The 18,929-nt window shown below is 42.8% G+C and overlaps 1 protein-coding gene across 1 annotated transcript in view; it reads right to left on the minus strand.

The window, feature by feature from the left end:
- Positions 1-9,520: 9,520 nt before the first annotated feature.
- The window catches only part of LOC119655844, a 49,641-nt gene continuing 40,232 nt past the window's right edge, over positions 9,521-18,929 (minus strand). Inside the window, exon 2 of the mRNA XM_038061956.1 lies at positions 9,521-10,500. Within this exon, the coding sequence (XP_037917884.1) occupies positions 10,189-10,500 (312 nt within the window). The 3' untranslated portion in view covers positions 9,521-10,188. The remainder of the gene's footprint in view (positions 10,501-18,929) is intronic.

The raw sequence follows: 18,929 nt of genomic DNA on the forward strand, positions 1-18,929 counted from the left end.
CCCATCTCTCGCAAGAGAAAAAGGTGTGTTCAGCGTCATCAGCCACTCTATTGCAGAACACACAATCAGGAGATCGCGCCTTCCCAACCCTGTGCAGGTAAGACTGAAAACCTCCATGCCCACTTAGAAGTTGGGTAAGGAAGTAATCAATCTCACCGTGCTTTCTGTTCAACCATGGGTCTAATTTGTCGATGAGCCGCGCAGTCCACTTGCCTCTTGGCTCATTTTGCCAAGAAAGTTGCCACTCGTTAAGGGTTGACGTTCTTCACGGGCAACTACTTCTCTTAAGTTTTCGCTCTTACGGCGATAGATAGCTTTGCGCTCCTTGGCAAGGAGGGCAATGGGGATCACTCCCGCAATCACCATCACAGCCGGTTCGGAGACGGTGCGATAAGCAGGCGCCACTCGCAAAGCTCCCCGCCTCTGCACTTGAGCGAGGCGTTTACGATGCACCTCCTTGTCAAGGGTATCAGCCCATACCTCCGCACCATAGAGAAGGACGGACTGCGTTGCTCCCGTGAGGAGACGTCTCCTAGTTGATATAGGGCCGACTCAAGGCCGCGACTCCTGCTGCAGCCCTGTCCGCGGCTGCTTTGATTTGCTCGAAGAAGCTCATCTTCGAGTCGAGCATTAAACCAAGGTATTTAATCGCTGGTTTTGACTCTATAGTCAACTCGCCGATCGATATGGGACGCAAGGTCGGGATTCTCCTTCTGGTCAGGATGACTACTTCGGTTTTTTCCAGCGCAAGGTTGAAACCGTGAGCAGTCATCCATCCGCTTACCCGTCGCATTAATATGCCAAGTCTGCTTTGCGCCTGTTCAACAGTGCGTCCGGCAACAAGTGCCGCAACGTCGTCTGCATAACCGACCAGGCGCGACTCTTCGGGCATATCGGGTCTCAGCAGACGCTCGTAGAAAGCGTTCCAGAGGTCCGGCCCTAGGATGGATCCCTGCGCTACTCCCGATGTGATTTCCATCCTCCTCTGGCCCTCTAGCGTCTCATAGAACAGAGAGCGATCTTTCAGATAATCTCTCAATATCCGCAAGAGATAGCTTGGCACGTGAAAGGAGTTCTCTACTGTGCCTAGCATATCTGTCCATCTTACGGAATTGAAGGTATTTCTGACATCAAGCGTTATGAGGAGCACTATCCGTCGAGATCGGCGGCTGTGTGCCCCGGCTCGATTAAACGCATCTACGACCTCCATAACAGCATCCACTGTAGATTTCCCTGTTCTAAACCCGAACTGCTACAAGCTACTAATCTGCCCATTAATGTCGTACGGCTGTGTAGCCTGGTGCGACCTAACATCCCACCATCCCACCCCCCACGAGCTAATGAAAGGAAATTCTTCCGAATATCCCTAGGCCCACCCCATCCCCGTTCCAACTAAGCCGTCTACAACCAAGTCAATACGACCCATTTAGACGTTTTCCTCACCAAATCCCTCATAAAGTTCCTTTATCAATTCCTGAACCAAAAGCCTGGTCCGAGAATCCATCTCCTCACACATTAGTCCTCCCATTTAGAACCAATGTCCTCCCCTCCGACATCCTAAACCTACATTCCCTAGGCCGCGTTTATCGCAGCGGTAGGTGACTGTATTACCATCGCCTCTATAATGAACATCGCTCCGACCTTGTTTACTCCTTCTCCCAATAATTTTAAACCTCCCCTTATGCATCCTTCTCCAATCCCTCCTGGTAATTCGCGTTTTCTTATACAATCTCCATCTTATGGGGGGTTTTTCCTGACTTCCAACCGGCCCAGATTCAAGAAATGTAAAAATTTGAACGCTACGAGGTCGGGAAGGCCAGATATCAGGGAAAGTTTACCGCCTCGGAGGCCCTCAGAGACTCGAAAAAATTAAAAAAAATTTTAGGCTACACGATTTCCCTTGAAGGAATTCACCTGGATTCAGACAAGGTTCAAGCCATTATAGAGTTCCCGCAACCTAAAACCGATCTTGGCATTATTTTTAAAGTCTTGTGTAAAACAAAACCTTATTAAAATCGATTCACTGTCTGTCTGTCTGTCTGTCTGCCACACACACTTTTCTCCAAAACCGCGGAACCGATCCGAACGAAATTTGGTGGACAGTTGGGAACTATGAATTTCCATGCATACAGTGAGTGACATAAATTTAGGTGGAGTTTACATGTAAAGAGGAGATTTAAAAAATTTTTTTATCGGATATAGTCGTGTGGGGTATCAAATGAAAGGTCTTGGTTGGAAGTGTGGAAATTTTAAATAAAATCAAAAATAAAGTTTCTTAGTCTAATTACCCTCCAGTTGTACGTTATTTTATTAAAATACAAAGGAAAGCAAAGAGACTTCTGATAGTTAGTTTGGTGCGGGAGCAACGATTTCTAGGGCGAATATTTCTTGTAAGTCAAGAGTATTTTCAACAGTACCCCCTTAAACACAGCTTTGGAATAAAAGATTTTACTTTGCTTTCGTTAAATACAATACTGCAACGATGTTACCTAAATATCATTAAAATTAATTAACATTTTTCCCAGTGAGCGTTGCGGGTTCACCTTCGCATTTATACTATTTTTTCCAATTCAATTGAAAACTATCCTACAAGACTGAAGTCACAAGAATGAATGTGGTTCACGTATTCACTAAAACTTGCAATTTGATAATTTCCAATGCTCAGCGCGTGTGGTGAGTTTCTGATTTAAATAATTCAATGTCGTTTTATATGCAAGCTTCCTTTCTTTATTTAAAGCTTTAAGATTTCTCTGACAATTTGCCAAATAGGCGGGGCATTCTCCACGAATAGGAAAGTCAGTAATGTAGTGTAGATGTATAAGAATTAGGGGGTTCCTTTTCAACGATTTTGATAGGATTTCCATTGGGTATTTTGGAATATTTGTTTGCAATCAATTTAATTAATATATTATAATATTTTACTGCAGAGAGCAACGTGATCCTGTATATTTTCATTTATTTGAATTATATACGTATGTATGTATCCATATTAATTTTTTCATACGATTAACCCTAGAACCGTATCATTAGCTTTTCCGACTTCTCACCTCGACATTAACCGTACTTTTAAAGATGAGTTCTTATGATTAATCAGAGAAAAGTAGTAAAATTCACTTTCGAAAAGTAATGGAACATGATTATACTTACACAGTAGATTCCCTCTTAACCGGCTCCCTCAGGACCAGAGCCTGACCGGCTGACCAAGTGGCCGGTTAATCCGATGTGCCGGCATTTTCGTGAGAAAAATGAAGTATTTTTAATTGTTTATTAAACATATGAACAGGCAGGTGTATATTAATTAATTATACAAAGTATACAGTTGAAAAAAAGTACATATTTATTTGTATATTTAAATATTTCAAAAACTTTTCCTAAAATCATTGATATCTTTCTTCTGCTTGTTGACCTTAAGTGAATTTTTAAGTGCTACATCTCTCATTTTCTTATAAACAAGACGTCTATTGAAGATGACCCAGGTTGTTGTTCAATATATTTCAATGCCATTTCCATTGCAGCCCCCGCCTCGGTGTGGCCGACGTTTTCCTCTTCTTCAACATCATCATCAGTCTCCTCGTCCTCATTTTCATAAAGCTCTTATGCTGTTGCTAGCGTAATTATGTCGTCTATCAAAAATTCGTTTTCAAATTCGTCGTCACAGTTTTTGATCCAAAACTTAACGCCAAAACTTAAAGAAAGTATAATAGAATCAGAAATTTCTTGGAAGGCGGAAGCTAACATATATTATAAATTTCGTCCTTTAAGTTAATTTTTTTGATGATATCAATAAGATTGAAATCTTCACTTTCCGCGCATTATAAAATTTCAGACAGTAATTTACATCTGTATCGTCTTTTCAAGCTTTCAATCACCCCTTGGATGTCCGGATAGCTGAGTGGTTAGAGTATGAGGCTGTCGTATGGAAGGTCGCGGTTAAAATCTCACTGGTGGCAGTGGGATTTGTATCGTGGTTTGAGGTCACATACCAGTCGACTTAGCTGTGAATGAGTACCTGAGTCAAATCAGGGTAATAATCTCGGGCGAGCGCAATGCTGACAACATTGCCTCCTACAATCTACTGTGGTGTACCGTTACGGTCTTGAATGGGCCCAATATGGATCCAATATGGATTGTTGCGCCAACGATTATTATTATTTTCCGAGTTATCACAATCTTGGTAGATGCCGGATTTTACCTAATACTCCCACTAAGTGCCAAGCATTTAGGCTCGGACGATCCTACCTACTTAAAAACTAAAGGGGCGCTGGTGGTGGTGGCCGGTGGTAGGTCAGTGGGAGAATTCGTCGAGTACTCCCCGCAACATCGAGCACGTATGCAGAATGGTGTACTTCTGCATGGTTTGAATCAGACTGTGCGAAAGTCCCAGGACATCAAGGGAAGCCGTGAGGGATTTAGGTACAATACCTGTAGCTGACAATATTATGGGAACTACAACCACCCGCTCGCGACGCCAAATTTTTTGGATTTCCCGAGCCAATGGCTCATAGTTCACCTTCTTCTCCACGTATTTCCGTTCGATGTTGCTATTGTGGGGGATAATGACATCAATAATATACGCGGAGCGACCCGTCTTGTCAACTAATAGTACGTCAGGCTTGTTGTGTAGAGTGTGGCGATCAGTCAGAACTTGCCGGTCCCAATCCATGCTCTAAGCCCATGCTTTTATGCAAGGTTTTGATGGATAACCTTACATACAGCATTATGCCTGGTGATATATTGCACCGGTGCCATAACAGTACAGCCAGAAATGAGATGGTCCAACGTTTCTAACGCCGAACCACACATTCTGCACTGGTCGTTCTCCACCCGTTCTTTCATGATGAACTTTTTATAAGCTCGGGTGGCGACCACACCGTCCTGAATGGCACATATGAACCCTTCCGTCTCAGCAAAGAGCTCTCCAGCACACAGCCATCTGTTCGACAAAAGCAAATCGACAAATGGCTGCCAAAAACAACTCACGTGTTAACCGTGCATTGCCTTCGACTTTCATTTATCGATCCGCTCTTGGTCCGACTTCACCCCACTCGCCTCTACCTCCGATGTCACGAGGCTCCACCGCAGACTTTGGATAATGGATTTGGAATTTGGACATAGTTGTCCGTATCCGCTGCTGGACGTTTTCCAGATCGGTCTTCGTCCAAGGCAATATTCCGAATGCATAAGCCAGTGAAGGGATAGCGAGATGCAATCTCATCATTGATTTGAGATAGAATTTCCGGAGTTGCTGGAGATGCATAGAGCCTAGGAATACCTGGTCTATGCAAAGGGTCCATTTCAGAAAATTCTATACACGCACTTTGGAATTCGTCCCGAACCTCAGCGGAAACCTCAGCTGGACGGTGGAGAAGAGTGCTTCGGTGAGTACTGAACCTGTTGCCTGCAGTGCAGCGTGGTGTTGTTGATGCCGCCGACTCTCGGCGAAACAGCTGCAGCGCCAACGATTATTATTATTATTATTATAATCACTCCTTGATTCATCCGTTGCACCAAGCTTGTCACATTAGGAGGAAGAAAGATAATTTTTATATCATCTGTCTCACACGTTAGGTTTCCAAGAAGAGTTGGAGCATTAACCAGAAGTAGGACTGCTTTAAGGGAAAGATTTGCGCTCTAAGGATGGCACTTTACCTTCGGAACGAACTCAAGCTCAAAGCATTCTTTGAATAAATCAGCGCTCATCCATGCTGATTTTTGTGATTTGTAGAATACGGGCAGGGACGATCGACGTAAATTTTTTAACGCACGAAGTTTAGCGGACTTTCCAACGACGAAAAGAGGAATTTTGTGTGTTCTGCTGGATTTGAACAAACAACAACTGTGATGTACTCTTTATTCATTTTAAATCCAGAAGCCGAGTTTTGATGCCATCCCAAAAATGTTTTTCCTGGAAGCATGGGAAAGGTTCATATCTTTTACCTTTGCTTTGAGTCCCGGAAGGTTTTCCACATAAACATAATGTCCGGTAAAATTTTTTTTATTCGAAGAAAATGAATTAATGGCGAGCGATTCATAGAAAAAATAATGTTCGTCTCATTTCTTCCGGGAAGGCTGTGAAGTGCTGAGATACGCAAAACAAGGAGTTGTCCTTTCCTCCCGGGAAAGTCTTTCAAGTCAGAGTGTGTAGGGAGAAACAAAAGGGTGACTGGCTAATCCAACGGCCGGTGAAGAGGGAGTCTACTGTATGTATTTATGTCTCTTGTTCATTCTTTTGTGGGGCGTAGGGCATCCATACATCCTTTCAATGAGTCGCCGCTTCAGTTTCATTATCACCATACTAAATGCTGTGCAAGTATAACTTCCGGACTACACAAAGGTACGCTCAAGTCTCCTAGAATTTTTATTTTATTTTATTTTATATTATATTTTTAAGGTTTTGTGTGAAACAAGGTTTAAGGTTTTGTGTGAAACAAAACCTTATTAAAATCGATTCAATGTCTTTCTGTCTATCACACCCGATTTATTCAGATACGGCCAAACCAATTGTTACCGAATATGTTGAAAACATGTGGTCCTTAATTAGAATGCGAAATAATGTCACTCGCTGTATGTAAAGGGCTCGATTAGTACTTTTCGAAAGTGACCTTATTTTTTATATTGGGTGAAACACAGGAGAGTGAGGACTCAAAATCTGTGCCCCAAAAAGTGAAACAGGTCTCGGTAGTCCGAGTGGCGTTTATTGATCTTGATCTTGAATTGCAGACCAGAAAGATGATAATAGTACATGCAGGTTAGTCGAGCGGTGCTTCTTCAAATTTGGGTCTTTCATGCCAAAATTTGCGAAACGACTGTAGTAGAATTTCTTTGCTCCAAAAAGCGGGATCTGACCTGATCGGTAGGTTTCACGTAAATGGCAATGATTTTGATAAAAGCACGTTTTCGAACAATTTGGAAAAAAGTTGTTACCGGTTTGTTGGTCGATAGGAAAATACTTACGTAAGGGGTTTACCAGACTTGGAAATCATTTTAATTGCTGATATTTGCCGAGAGTTTGGGAAGGGTGACATTAAATGCGTTATAGCCTATCGAGGAAATGGATTTGTGTTGGGATCTCATGCAGTTCATTCAGCAGTGAGTCTATCAACATACTACTCAGAAATGGCGACAGCACATCTCGTTGGGGGCATCATTTCGTTGTTTCTATCATCTGGTTGTGACTAATAATTATTCCAACCCTCAGTAGCCTCTGCATAGATCTAATTAAGTAAAGTATCTTCATATATTATTCTTTGGCGGCATCATAAATTTTCTGGAAAGGCGCAGTCAAAAACTTTTCTATGCCCACGAACATCCTTGCCATTTACTATAACTTCTGAGTCGCATCATCAATATTGAAAATCAAGGAATGAAGAGCAAACTCATAAGACTTTTCGCCCTGATAAGCACGTTGGTTTTCACTTAGTTGATACGACTTTACCCTCTTTCCAGTTTCAAATTGTGCTTCTATGCCAAAGGAGTCCTTAGTCGCCTAGAGAGCTGCATTCCAACCATCCTAGGATAGTATGCTCTATTATCATATATGGCGTAGTAAACAATGCAATTGTCAATTTCCCTTAAAGGATGACCAATCTATTGTCACATTTGCTTTCTAATCAACACTTCAATGGGTATTTGGCCCGCACGCAGACGTACCGTAATTTTTCAGTCGATATTGGCTCAGGAGAAAGCAGTCCCAATGAAAGGAGACAAGCATGAGTTGATGAAAGCATGAAACTGTTGACAAAAAAATCTTGAAAAGAGGTTGCAGGTAGTGTTCATTACACCGGCACTATGTTATAGCTCTCCCCTTCGTTTTTGGTTTTTTTCTTGTATTCTTCATCAGACGCTGCCTCACCTCTGCCCTGGGAGCAGCGTGACCGAAAGAGCCAACAGGTGGAAAAACGCTCCCTTTTATCATCGCAAAAATACGACAAGGTTGCGAATTATATTGGAATAAAACGCCAGTTATTGTAGTCTAAGCTAGACTAAGGCTGATCTTTTCATGCAGGATGCAAGGCCGACGGGTGTCTATATCACTTTCCAAGTTGAAGGTTTGGTTCAAGCGCAATTGCCTTCATGTCGATTTTCGAACCCGAAAAAGGCACCCAGCGCACAAGGCCACACAAGTGACAGCCGATTGTCTGAATAGTGTTAGCTTTTACAGTAACTTTACGGACGATGATAAGCACATTTGGGATGTCAGGCATGGCCGCTTAATGCCGTCTCGGCAGATCGTGTCTGGCTGGCTGGCTTTTGATGGCACAACAACATCTCTGTCCATCAACCAGTTTATTTTCTGCGTGGAAGCATTGACTCACTCAATCCTGCAGGAGAATTCGCTGCTTCTTCTGCCGCTGTGTACTCACACCGAGCTTAGAGACGAATCATCTGGACCTTTTTCTTGAGGCACTTCATCAGCAATTTCAGGACCCATTAGCTGACAGATATATCCCTCAACTGATACAAGACCGCATTCAAGGTCCACGTGAGAATTTCGACAGCTACTTTAAAGCTCTGCGTTCGCTAGCTGATATGCTAGAATTTTTCCATCCATAAACAAATTGGAAGAGTTGCTACATCATGGACTGAGACCTGACGTTCAGAGGTAATTTCTCTACTTTCCAGCTAACATGGTTTGCGGGACGCTTAAGTTAGTGCTGCAGGGCGAAAATTTAGGGAAGTTCTTAATCAGGCTCTCTGACAGATTTGGTCGGTTTGAGTTATCCGCAGATTAGATATATGTACAAAGATTGCTAGAGGAGCTCCGATTCTAAGTTCTTTGTTGACAAAAATAGTTTGCGAGCGTTGGTGATTTGTTGTTGTTTGTCGAATTTGTCCTATAGTTCGGCGGGTGAGTAAGGACTTCTCCCGGAAAGTGCCGTCTGCTAATTCAGTGCTTGGTGCACCGAAATCCTCTTGAAAGCTATTACCAAGGCCAAGTACGACTGTAGGTATAACGTCTACTCCATCTACGTTGCCCTCATTGCATATGATTGACGCCTCCAACGATCGGTTCTGACGTTCAATTAGGTCGTTGGTGGCGGGGATGGAAAGAACTGGGACTGGAATTGAATTTCCTGGTCGGAAGACAAATTTAATGTCGCACCCTTGTCGTACTTTTGCGTTTATATAAAGGTGCGTTTTCCACCTGTTACCATTTTCGATGACGCTGCTCCCAGGGCCGAGGTGAGGCAGCGCCTGATGAATTGTCGCTGCCCTGGACGAAACCAGGGGTCCAGGGCCCAAAAAACATGGGAGTAAGGTGCTCAGCATTTGGTCAGGTCCAACATCAAGTGGATGTGGACTAAGGATCCCTCATATCCCCAACAAAAATGTTAAAAATGGCCAATCGTGTTCAGAAGTTTGGAATCATATCGAAATAGCTTCGATCGGACTAAGCTTTTTCTGGAGGTACGATAGTGGTATCGAACTATCGAACTACTTTTTATAAAATCTTCGAAATTCGTCTCAGCAGGTTTTCATTCTAAACCTCCCACTTTGTGGTCGACGAAAAGTAAACAAATCTATTTGATAACTTTTATTTTTTATTATAATTTTATATATAATAATCGAAAAAAAATATTCAGATCTGATTATAGTTTGATATTTCTACAAATTCTATAAGACAAAATCACATACAAATCTTACACTCTAAAAAGTACAAATTTACTCCATATTGAAATCATTCTCCACAAATTAAGGTCTCTGTTAAAAGCCTTTTTGGTGATCAGTTTCGGAATTCATATTTTTCTTGTTAGTTGGAAATAAATCGAAACTTTCATATTCAATAATAATTTTTATAATGAGCAAGATTTGAACATCACAGCCACTTTGATAGATATGCTACCATCTTATGTATCTCTATCTTTTTCGGTAGTTTTGCTCCTATGAACAAAAGGGTAGTCTTAAAGTTGGTCATTAAGGGATTACTTTGAAAATATGGATATTTCTGATAAATGAATTTAAGTTATTCACTGCTCAAACAGCGAGTGGATTTAATAAATTAGTGAGAATCTATTGCTACATATTTCATGGGTTTTTTTTTATCTGGTCCACGACTGTACGAGCACCTCATTTTTTATCTGGCACACGACTGTCTGAGTACCTCATTTTTTCCAGTTTCTGCTCTTTCTTTAAGTCTCCTATTAGTCTGATAATTGTGATGGTTTCTAACACTATTGATTTTTATGTTTAGGATGTGCTGCCGTAATAAATGTATTCTCGGCACCAGTCGAGCACTGTGTCTTCATTGGAGCAGCACATTGGGTAAACAATTGTTGATTTGGTAACTTTGGCGCATCTCATGCACAATTCCATTGTCGCCATGTTGAAGATGCAAGGCTTCACCCGAATATAATCTCGATCCGATAAGTCTTCGTAGCCCTCCTCTCGTTCGATGTTTACTGTAGTAGCACCAGGGGATTCTCCGTTGGGGCGGCATGATGTCTTTGGAATACATATCATCACCAAGGCAATAATTATGAATAGTAATGAGGTTTTAATCTGAAAAAAGAAGGGATCATATGTTTAAAGAAATTTTATTAATTTTTAAATAAATATTATTTCTTTGATATATTTTAAGTCACAAAGTACGATCTGTTAATTATGGGAGAGTCTTAATTGTTTGCAAAGATTACCAACGCCGTTTCCGTCGCTGGCAAGTATTTTCTACTTCTTTTTCTTCAGCCTTTGTCCCGTTCACATGCGGGGTCGGCTCGTCGTGATCGGTTTTGCCATTGTCTCTATCGAATGCCTGATCTGGGTGCAATCTCGAGGCTTTTAAATCCCCATCCAGCGTATCAAGCCACCGTTGTTTCGGTCTGCCTTTTGGTCGCTTACCATCAACTGCGATGTTCACACCAATCTTGGCAAGTGAATTCTCGTTAGCCCGAATTGCGTGACCATACCATCGAAGACGCCTCTCTCGCAATTTTTCCACGGTCGGTGCAACCCCATAACGATCGCGGATATTCTCATTTCGGATGTGACCAAAACGTGTCACGCCACTAGCCCAACGCAACATCTTCGTCTCCATTACCACAAGACGCCGTTCATTGTCTTTTATAGTCAGCCAGCACACAGAACCATAGAGGGCGGTGGACAATATTTTCTGTTTTGGATTTAACAGTATTCCGAGAGAAATTTGTTCCCTCATTCAAGGCATGGTGCATTCATACACGTCTGCCTCCTAATCTTGTATCTAGGTTGCGCCATGGCTATTTGTGTTTGCATTGATGCTCATTGCGTTTATTTCTTCTGCAAAATTAAATGTGATGATGCGGAAAATGAAGTACAACCCCATTGAAAATGATACAGGAAAACTGCCCAAAGATAGGGTATAATAATAATTCTCAAAATTATGGTCAGATCAAGCAAGTACAGGAAATAGCATCTAACGATCCCCAAGTTCCCTGGCCCAAAAACCCCAGGTCCCAAGGAATCACCTCGTTTCCTTTGACCCTCTCAGTATCCAATTAAAGTGAACAATCTGATATACCAAAGGTGGCCCATGCACGCTAGGAGAATCTTCTGGCAAGCTATAAAGTACTGTACCTTTGACTCTCATCTAACTAAATACTCCTAAAGGAAGCTATTATACTTATGGTTTCTTCAGTGTATATCATAAAACGTTATGAATAAACTTTGTCGACGAAAGCACGAAGGAGTGACTTAGACAATACTGCTCTTCCTTCAACGATTTGTAGGAGGGTGTGTGGCTGATCCTGAAGAGGGTTCCTGAGTTACCATCGTTTAAAAAGTGCTCTCTCTGGTTGCCAGGAAAGGAGCGTAATGGCGCTGAGATGCTGGAACAACGTCCAGAATAATCTCAACACCTCAACCTGGATCCTGTTAAGCAGCAAAGCAGAAGGAAGAGCTGATAGGCCGGGAATTTTTCTCACTATCGGCGTTTCTGAACTGGATATTAGGAAGGCTCGGGAACAAACGGGCTGCCGGCTCTACTACGGGCTTGAGACCATCACATTGCAAGTGTCGGCTCCTAAAACCATTGAAGAGAATGTGCAGCTTACGGGATCTTTATCTGAACCGTAGATGAGGTGCCATATCTCCCAGAAAAATTTGCAGCATTGTAAAGCGATGACTGCGTCATCGGATCAATAGCTGTAAAACATGCATATACCTCATACAAGAACCATGGTGGGGTGGGGAAATTAGAGGCTTGTACTTCTGACATGCTGACTTGTTGTATGCCAATGGAAGTGATAGACCCCGCCCCTGCATGGTGGTTTCAAAGGACCTCCAAGCTATCTTGCTTAACGACCTATGTGATGAAGACACCACAATGATAAAATGGACCATAAAAAGCCAACAGGGAGATAAGGAGATTCTGTGGTGCTCTCTCTTATGACGTAAACAAAGTTCCCAGTGGAATATTCATTAGAGCTAACCAATATGCCAAAAGTAAAGGCATGGGAATAATAGCAGGATGTGATGTTAACGCCCACCAGATATGCTGGGGAAGTTCCAACATCAACGCGAGAGGATCGAGACTACTGGAGTATCTGGTGGAAACCAAATTGCAGATTCTCAATTTGGGTAGTGAACCCATTTTCTTCAACGTGGTCATCGAAATCATGGTGGAATCCTCTGACATTGCGGCTCTTGTCAGAGAGTGGAGAATATCAAACGATATCACTCTCTCAGATCACAGGCGGAATGATTTCGTAATGGATCCACCTCCACTCACTCTATTTTGGAATCCATGTAAAACCGAAGAAGCAAGGTACAAACAGAACTTAGCCCCCGAGTTCCGATCCCTGGGAGACGCATCAACTCCATTGCGGAATTGAAAAAAGTAACCCAGATGATCACAACTAGCATGAGAGAAGCTTTCCAAAAGAGCTGCCCATTCATTATGCCAAAGAAGGGTAAAACACCATGGTGGTACTCGGATTTGGCGAAACATAGGGGAATGACGAGGGTGCTCCTCAAACGAGTTCTGAATTCTGATTTAGTCAGCTTTAAAGAAGAGTATAAAGTCTGCGAAACGATCATCATTGAGACGCTTTCGCAAAAAGACCAACTCTCTTATTTAGTTATTTATTTATTTAATGAAGGTAATAGGCAGAAAATAAATTCCTTATTACATATTGTCCTCAGAAGGAGGAGCAAGTAAATGGCGTACCTTACGCATAAAACTACAGAAGGAGACAGAATCAAAGGACCCAAGCTGTAGGGCTTTGTAGGACCAGCATAGCCTCGGGATCGGGGAGTGAAAGTAAATCTTGAGCTCCGCGAAGGGTACTTCAAAAATGTCCGCACTACGAGTGTTGTGAGAGGCGGTGTGGAAAGTAATATCCGAGTTGGCAGAGCGGTCCATCAGGTAATTGCAGAGTTTGAAAAGAGTACACATACATATCAAGGAAAACTGCGTTGCTGCAGGGAGGGGAGATTAAGGGTGCGGAGCCGTGACCGATAGCCAATCCGTGGAAGGTTCTTTTTGTAAAAGAGGGTCCTGGTGAATTTGCGTTGTACAACTTAGAGAGTGTCACAGTCACGGATGCGGAAAGGGGACCAGACTACACAGCAATATTCAAGGATGTTTCTGACAAGGGAGTTGAGGAGTATTAAGGATGGCTGAATTGAGGTAAAATCGGAGGAGAAACATACGATAACAGACATTTTGGAAGCTCTAGCTCTCGAGTCAACAACGAAGCTAAAGCGGGTCCTTATCAAAGAACGTAGACAGCAGTAGGGTTATCTACGTTTAAAGAGCGGGAGGTATACAAAAAGCGATGAGGAAACGGCTAACCATTTGCTTGAAGTACACTTCCCCGGCCGCATTCAAAATTTCATCTTGGGGCCGACAGACGCATACAGTCCTCAACCGGAAGATTAGACTCTGGTATGCAAAGTAGTTTCACTGGAACGAGTAAAATGAGCATTTAACTCGTTCCATAGATATAAGTCTGCAGGTCCGGATGGCGTTATTCCTGTTCTAGTAATAGAAGAAATGGATGCCGTGGAATTCCGCGCTTGCCTAGTACACGCTTATATTCAAACCAGCTGGCGTGATGTGAAGGTAATATTTATTCTCAAGTCACGCAAACAAACCTACACATACGCAAAAAGTTTCCGACCGATCAATCTAACTATCAGTCTACTACAAGGATTGGAAAGACTAGTAGATCGATCTATAGGGGATACATATATCCCTAGGCAGCCACTTCACTGTAGGCAACATGCCTACTAGAAAAGCAAATTCACGGAGACAGCACTGCATGAGCTATCGACAAAAATTGAGAAGGGAATGTCCGATAAAGAATACGCCTTAGGCGCATTCATGGACATCGAAGGCGCCTTCAATTATGACTCATTCGCGGGAATTCGTAACGCGGAAAAACATCATAGAGTTGATCCGCTGTTAATCAGTTGGATTCTTCACCAGCTAGAGTGGAGAAAGACCCACATATTGGCCGGACAGAGGTTTATTGAGGTATGGTGTCTCAGCGGTTTCCCACAGGGAGGGGTTCTCTCTTTTCCCTTACGGATTTTGGTAATGGACACCTTGTTGTGCCTCCTGGAGGACTCAAAGGTCTTCGCACAAGCATTTGGGGACGATCGAGCCGTAATAGTTATCGGCAAGTTTGTGGGCTCAGTATGTGATCGCTTGAATGTAATCCATAGTTAGTGCCTTCAGAATGGACTCACGGTGAACGCTAGGACGACTGGACTAGTTATGTTCACTAGGAACGTCAGATGGGGCAGCTACACGCTACCTAACTTTGCTGGGGCGGAAATCCAGCTGATGCAAACAGTCAAATATTTAGGAGTGCATCTGCTCCTCCTCCTCCTCCATCTCAGTTAACGTGGAAGCAAAAAATCTGCCAGAAATTTTGCAGATTGGATTCATTGGATGTATACAGCCATAATAAAACCCATTTTGATGTAGGCATGCATCGTCTGGTGGTCAAGACTGAACTTTGCTAAGTATTACTGAAGCAATGAGTATTACGTCGACCGATGATCCGAAGCTATCCTAAATTTACCCCCAACCCATTTGGAGGTGAAACGGAAAGAAGCTAACGACGCATATACTATTAGAGCGTGGAAAGGAGGAAAATCATACACTCGTTCGTCTATCTGGCAATTTCTAGGCAAACATCAGGTGGCTCTGATGCCCGCCGATCATATGGTTTCCAAATTCGTCTTCGAAAAGACATATTCCGTCGTAATCACGAAAAGAAAAGAATGGTTGATAAATGGTCACGAACCTTTCGAGATTACAGACTTAATAATCTTCACCGACGGGTCAGTCATGGAAAATGGGTAGGGCGTAGAGGTGTTCTCGGGAAATCCGATTATGAAACTGGCTCGATCTCTCGGAAAAATGACGACCATATTCCAGGCGGAGGCCATTTTATTGGCAGCAGAAGAATGTTTGCGGCAAAAATGGAGGGAATCTGTTCCAAAAGTATTATCTGCACTAAACAGTAACGACATATCAAGCCAGGTAGTGAGGAGTTGTCACCAGATGTTGCTGAAACTTGGCCAACTGAACAAAATATTCCTGATGTGGGGGCTAAGGCACTCAAACATCATTGGTAATGAAGAAGATGACAGACTGGCCCACTAATATCGGGCTATCTACCGGCAAGGATTCACGCAGCCGAATGAAGAAATATGAACTTCTGCCGGCAGGCGAAAATTTTTGTGAAAGAACCCGAGGCCGCTTGAGCGTCATTTTTGTTGTCTCCCTTAAGAAGTGGGACATGAAAAACCTAGTAGGGCTTTTAACTGGACACTGCCTCTTAAACTACCACATGGAAAACCTCGGACTGGTGGTCTCGGCCATATGCAGCTTATGCGAGGAGGAAGAAGAGACGGCCCTGCACTTCGTATGCAACTGCCCGCCCCCTCAGACCTCAGACAAAGATAACCTGGTAAGGCGATCTCCGGGGATAGTAGAAATGGCCTAGCAAAAGTCTCAGTGCTTGGAGTTGCGGTTTTCCCACTAAACTAAACTAAATATAGTTTCGTTCAGGGCAGTGGAAACTCGTCAGACGCTACCTCAACTTTGTCCTAAGAGCAACGCGACCGAAGTGGTTTGCAGCTGTCAACGCTCCGTTCTATACATTCGTAAACACAATGTGAGTACGAAGTATAATGAACGTTACTTCGTCACAGTTCAGACCAAAGTTTGGCTGGAGCTAAATTTTCCGCATCTACTTGATGCCTCTGCCCTGGAAGAAATCGTTGGTCGCCTTCGTCTATTTATTTAAATATTTGGTTGCAAAGCCCAAAAAGAGATGTCCGAGAACCAAAAAACAAAGGAGTCATTTGCTTTCCATTTGGCACGGCCCGGCATTAAGTGAATGCGCACTTAGGATTCCTCAATCCCTAACCAAAAATTCGATACTAGCTCTTTCTTACGTAAGAAAACCATAGCGTTTCATACCTGAAATGCTTAGCTTCCGGTTTCCGACATCTTTATTCTAAGTTTCGCCAAACATTCCATTTTTCCTTCCCTTTTTCTATTGATAACAGTTTCTAAATAAAAAAATTTTCTGTCAATTAATAATTTCATTAAATGCTACTTTCCGCACTAATAAATCTAATTAGCCTTTAATAAGAACCAAAAAAAAATATTCTCTACAGTTTTTGTCTATTTTTATTTTTGTATGGTTCATTTAATTTGAGCATATGCACATCTTGCTATCAATCCTCTGATGGCTTCTGTGATATTTAAGACATGAAAATGTTAATGAATTTTGTATAGTTCAATTTACAACCGAACATTTTTATGAATTTTCTACTACGACTTTGATTAGGGTTGCGCTCTTAACTATCAACAGTTCAACATGATGACTTTAATTTTGAGAAAGGCGCAGAAGTGTGGGTGTGATTAACCGTCGGCCAGAGTTCGAAAATAATCGAATATTTGAAAACATAGTTTCATTATTCAAAATGAAGGAATATGTTATCATGCAATGAAATGATGATCACTTAAACATTTTCAAATTAATTGGAATTTCACAGAATAGTGACTCGGATTTTAAAGTCGAAGGACGGTGTGGGTGTATATGTATTAGGTGGAGGAGAGGCATAGCCACTGAGCGCTCAGACCATAGTGGTCCATACTCCACGCCCCCGATATCCCAGATTCATTTATGTATCGTGGGATTTCCGTTAGTGGGTGCGATGCTACCCTCTGCAACTTGAGGACATCAGCACCGAAAATCTGATGTTTGATGCTTCAATAGGCGGGACACTCAGAAGGAAACGTTTCCTGAATTCCACTTACTCAGTCTCAAAGCCCCATAATACTTCTGCAAGTCTTTCTGTTTTTCAATGTTTTATTGTTTGTCTGGTTCTGACAGGAAAAGTTTGGTGTGTCAAACAACATTTAGACTCTGCCACCTGTCATTTCGGGAAGCATGTTCCGAGTTTTTGACAGCAGTATTAACCAATGCTACCGATATTCCCATTGCTCTTTTGCTAAACCATTCGAGATTTCATTTCCCAAAAATAACAGGGTACCCAGAGTAGTTCCACCGTATTAAATCTAGAAATAGAGTTCAATCGGTCTCTAGATACCTGGACGATTTTCGAGGTGATCAAAGCACTACACAACGCCCTCAGTGCAGTGTGGTCATCGCTGGAGATTGCGATACGCCTACCCATCAAACGGTCGTCAATCACCTAGGTTTCCACTTTTAGGATCGCATAGAGTTCAGCCTGAAAGATGTTATATCAATGCAATTTTCTTGGACACATTTGGAGTTTGAAAATTCAATTTTGAAATTTCCAATTTGGGTCATCAAACTTCGGCCACCGCAGGGGAAATTTATCGGTGTAGCAGCACTACATCGCTTTGTGGCCCAAAATGGATAGGGATTTTCCTGGGCGGTGACAGATGGGAAGGGAGAAGGAAGAACGTGTAGGGAGAAAGGCGGCGAACAGACAATTAAATTTGCTCTATTAAGAAAGGTAGGGAAAGTGGTCCCAAGCCCTTAGGAATTATGTTTAATTCGCTGAATGGACCGTTGCGGTCTAAAGTGTTTTTGGCTTGGTGTGTCAACCCGATATTCTCAATTGCTTCCTATCCAGTGCGAATCGCTAAATCGCAGTTCGCAAAAATTTGCGAGTCGTGAGTTTGATCCTGTGGCACATTGAGCGGAAGCATATCCGCGAAAGCTTGCCTGCCTTCCCAGGAAAACGACTCTAAACTTTGACTGAAAAAGTGTTACGATGAGAGTCCAGCATTGCATCACCTTGGCACCAACACGCTCACCAAGGTTGTCAACCAGCCAAACTCCCCAAACAGGTTTGCCAGTTGTAAACATTGAGTGCGCGAAATAATATATGGAACCGGGCGGTACGCACTGAAGCTAACCCGAATCCTAGCAGTTCGGCGAGATGTGGGCTGGGATCCGTGGCTCTCACATATTATCTCCTTGTAAGGTCACAGGGATTTTATCACTTGCCTTGACTCAGGAGTCAACAAAACAAATCTCACCTGGGGTAAACTACTCCAATAGAGGCGTGAAGTCTCGAGGGGAAGTGATACCACCGAGGATGTCAATTCCAAAGGAGCTAAAATGCCTAACGGCCTGATAAGGGAGAGGACTAACTCACAAAACCTAACGCGCAAGGAATGGACGGGGAAAGATCAGCCGATTGGGACAACTACGCGACGAGCGGCTCCGGTCTTCGTTTCTTCTTCATGGGGGGCAGATGATATGGTGGCCTTGCAGCGGCCCACCCCAACCTAGTCGTTCGCCCCCGCCGCTTAAAGCATAATGGGGAGAACCCTGATAAGAGGGAGGACCTCGCTTCCCGGGAGAGGGTTAGGGGGCAATAAGAAGTCTTGAGCTCAAGGCATTATAATAATTATTTCTTTTATATGTACTAAAGTAAATAAAACGAAAGTAAAAAAAAGGATTCTGCATTTGTCCAGATGAATCTCACTT

This window comes from Hermetia illucens, chromosome 4, assembly GCF_905115235.1.
Source record: "Hermetia illucens chromosome 4, iHerIll2.2.curated.20191125, whole genome shotgun sequence".
Classification (NCBI taxonomy): Eukaryota; Metazoa; Arthropoda; class Insecta; order Diptera; family Stratiomyidae; genus Hermetia; species Hermetia illucens.